The 2,609-nt window shown below is 70.1% G+C and overlaps 1 protein-coding gene across 1 annotated transcript in view; it reads left to right on the top strand.

Annotated features, from left to right (window-relative positions):
- The window catches only part of BICRA (BRD4 interacting chromatin remodeling complex associated protein), a 20,681-nt gene that overhangs the window by 4,754 nt on the left and 13,318 nt on the right, over positions 1-2,609 (top strand). The window contains exon 4 of the mRNA XM_045292656.1: positions 107-2,017. Coding sequence (XP_045148591.1) covers positions 107-2,017 — 1,911 coding nt within the window. The remainder of the gene's footprint in view (positions 1-106; positions 2,018-2,609) is intronic.

Here is a 2,609-nt window from a genome sequence, read left to right as displayed (position 1 = left end):
CTGAGGCCAGATTCAGCCAGCCCCGGGCTGCAAGGTGGGATTCGAACCCGGGCCTAGCCCCTTGCTAACCTCTGCTTTTTCCTTCCCCTGCTCACCTGGCTCCCAGCTCCATGTCCAAGAAGCCTCTGGCAACCACCTGACCCCCGAGCCCAGCCAGCCGGCACCCAGCGTGGACCTCGACTTCCTGGAAGATGACATCCTGGGCTCGCCTGCTGCGGGGGGCGGCGGTGGCGGGGCTGGCGGGGGCGCGGACCAGCCCTGCGACATCCTGCAGCAGAGCCTGCAGGAGGCCAACATCACTGAGCAGACCCTCGAGGCGGAGGCCGAGCTGGACCTGGGGCCCTTCCAGCTCCCCACCCTGCAGCCGGCGGACGGCGGGGCAGGCCCGGCGGGTGCCGGTGGGGCGGCCGTGGCTACGGGGCCCCAGGCCCTCTTCCCAGGTAGCGCTGACCTGCTGGGGCTGCAGGGGCCACCCACCGTGCTGACTCACCAGGCCCTGGTGCCGCCCCAGGACGTGGTCAACAAGGCCCTGAGCGTGCAGCCATTCCTGCAGCCTGTGGGCCTGGGCAACGTGACGCTGCAGCCGATCCCGGGCCTCCAGGGCCTGCCCAATGGCAGCCCCGGGGGCGCAACAGCTGCCACTCTCGGCCTAGCACCCATCCAGGTGGTGGGCCAGCCTGTCATGGCACTGAACCCGCCCACCTCGCAGCTCCTGGCCAAGCAGGTGCCCGTCAGCGGCTACCTAGCCTCGGCAGCTGGCCCCTCGGAGCCCGTAACCCTGGCGTCAGCTGGCGTCTCCCCGCAGGGGCCAGGCTTGGTGATCCAGAAGAACCTGTCGGCCGCTGTGGCCACCACACTCAACGGGAACTCGGTCTTCGGGGGCGCGGGGGCCGCCACGGCCGCGGCCGGTGGGGCACCCTCGGGGCAGCCGCTGGCGGTAGCCCCCGGCCTGGGCACGTCGCCACTGGTGCCCGCTCCCAACGTGATCCTGCACCGGACGCCCACGCCCATCCAGCCCAAGCCCGCCGGCGTGCTGCCCCCCAAGCTCTACCAGCTGACGCCCAAGCCCTTCGCGCCGGCGGGTGCCACGCTCACGATCCAGGGCGAGGCGGGGGGCCTCCCGCAGCAGCCCAAGACACCCCAGAACCTGACTTTCATGGCGGCAGGCAAGGCGGGTCAGAATGTGGTCCTGTCGGGCTTCCCAGCGCCCGCCCTGCAGGCAAACGTCTTCAAGCAGCCCCCCGCCACCACACCAGGCACGGCGCCGCCCCAGCCCCCCGGGGCACTGAGCAAGCCCATGAGCGTCCACCTGCTGAACCAGGGCAGCAGCATCGTCATCCCTGCCCAGCACGTGCTGCCCGGCCAGAACCAGTTCCTGCTCCCTGGCGCCTCCACCGTCCAGCTGCCCCAGCCGCTGTCTGCCCTGCCGGCCAACGTGGGCGGGCAGATCCTGGCGGCTGCAGCGCCCCATGCCGGCGGACAGCTCATCGCCAACCCCATCCTCACCAACCAGAACCTGGCCGGCCCGCTGAGCTTGGGGCCCGTTCTGGCCCCGCACTCGGGAGCCCACAGTGCAGCCCACATCCTCTCGGCCGCCCCCATCTTCCAGATGCCTGTGTCCCTGGCCGCCAGCAGCCTGCCCACCCAGAGCCAGCCGGCCGCCGCTGGCACTACCGTCCTCCAGGGTGTCACCCTGCCGCCCAGCGCCGTGGCCATGCTCAACACCCCTGAGGGCCTGGTGCCCCCAGCCACGCCCGCCCCCGCCCCTGCTGGGGAAGCCACCTCGGTCCTTGCCACGCAGGCCGTCCCCCAGGGGCCCCCCGCCGTCAGCACGCCGCTGCCTCTGGGCATCCAGCAGGCCCCGGCCCCGCAGGTGGCGGCCCCCCCTCGGGCCATCACCCCCCAGCCCAGCCCGGGCCTGGCATCCAGCCCCGAGAAGATGGTCTTGGGACAGCCGCCCCCCACCGCCCCCACTGCCATCCTCACTCAGGACTCCATGCAGATGTTCCTGCCCCAGGTAACTGGGAGGGGAGGGGACCTCATTGGTGGGGGTAGAGAAGGAATGTACTCCAGGGGCAGGCGTCCCTGAGAGAAGGGCCCAGGCACTGGGAGAAGCTGGGAGACTGTGGAGAACGACTGCCAGCTTGGCTAGGAGGGAGACTGACATGCGGACAGGCTGGGTGAGTGACAGATGGGCAGACAGACTGACGGACAGCAGAAAGCTTGATGGAGGGGAACTGGCTGGCCAACAGTTGGGAGGGACAGATGGACAGACGGAAGAAAGTGTTGAGTGGCAGGCACGAGACAGCTGAGGCGAGGGGCTGGCTGGACACATGGATGGGAGAGCTGACACACAGCCTGGTTGGCTGGCAGGCGACGGACAGGGGGATGGGCTGGTGGACAGACTGCTGGGCGGTTGGAGGGGGTGTCATGGGCATGGACAGACAGGTGGAGCAGGGGTGGTAGGGGGAGCTGGTCGAGAGTCCTGGCCACCCAGAATCCAGCCTGCGGACCACCCCACCCTGCAGCCCAGCACTATCGGTGCAAGCTGGGCTGGCTGAGAGCAAGGTATGGGCTGCCAGGCCTGGACGCTGTGTCCCATGGCGGCC

This window comes from Echinops telfairi, unplaced genomic scaffold (genome assembly GCF_000313985.2).
Source record: "Echinops telfairi isolate 266 unplaced genomic scaffold, ASM31398v2 ScPeMD7_655;HRSCAF=1070, whole genome shotgun sequence".
NCBI lineage: Eukaryota > Metazoa > Chordata > Mammalia > Afrosoricida > Tenrecidae > Echinops > Echinops telfairi.
The sequence above is the reverse complement of the archived record's forward strand: the minus strand, read 5'-3'. Positions and strand labels throughout refer to the sequence as shown.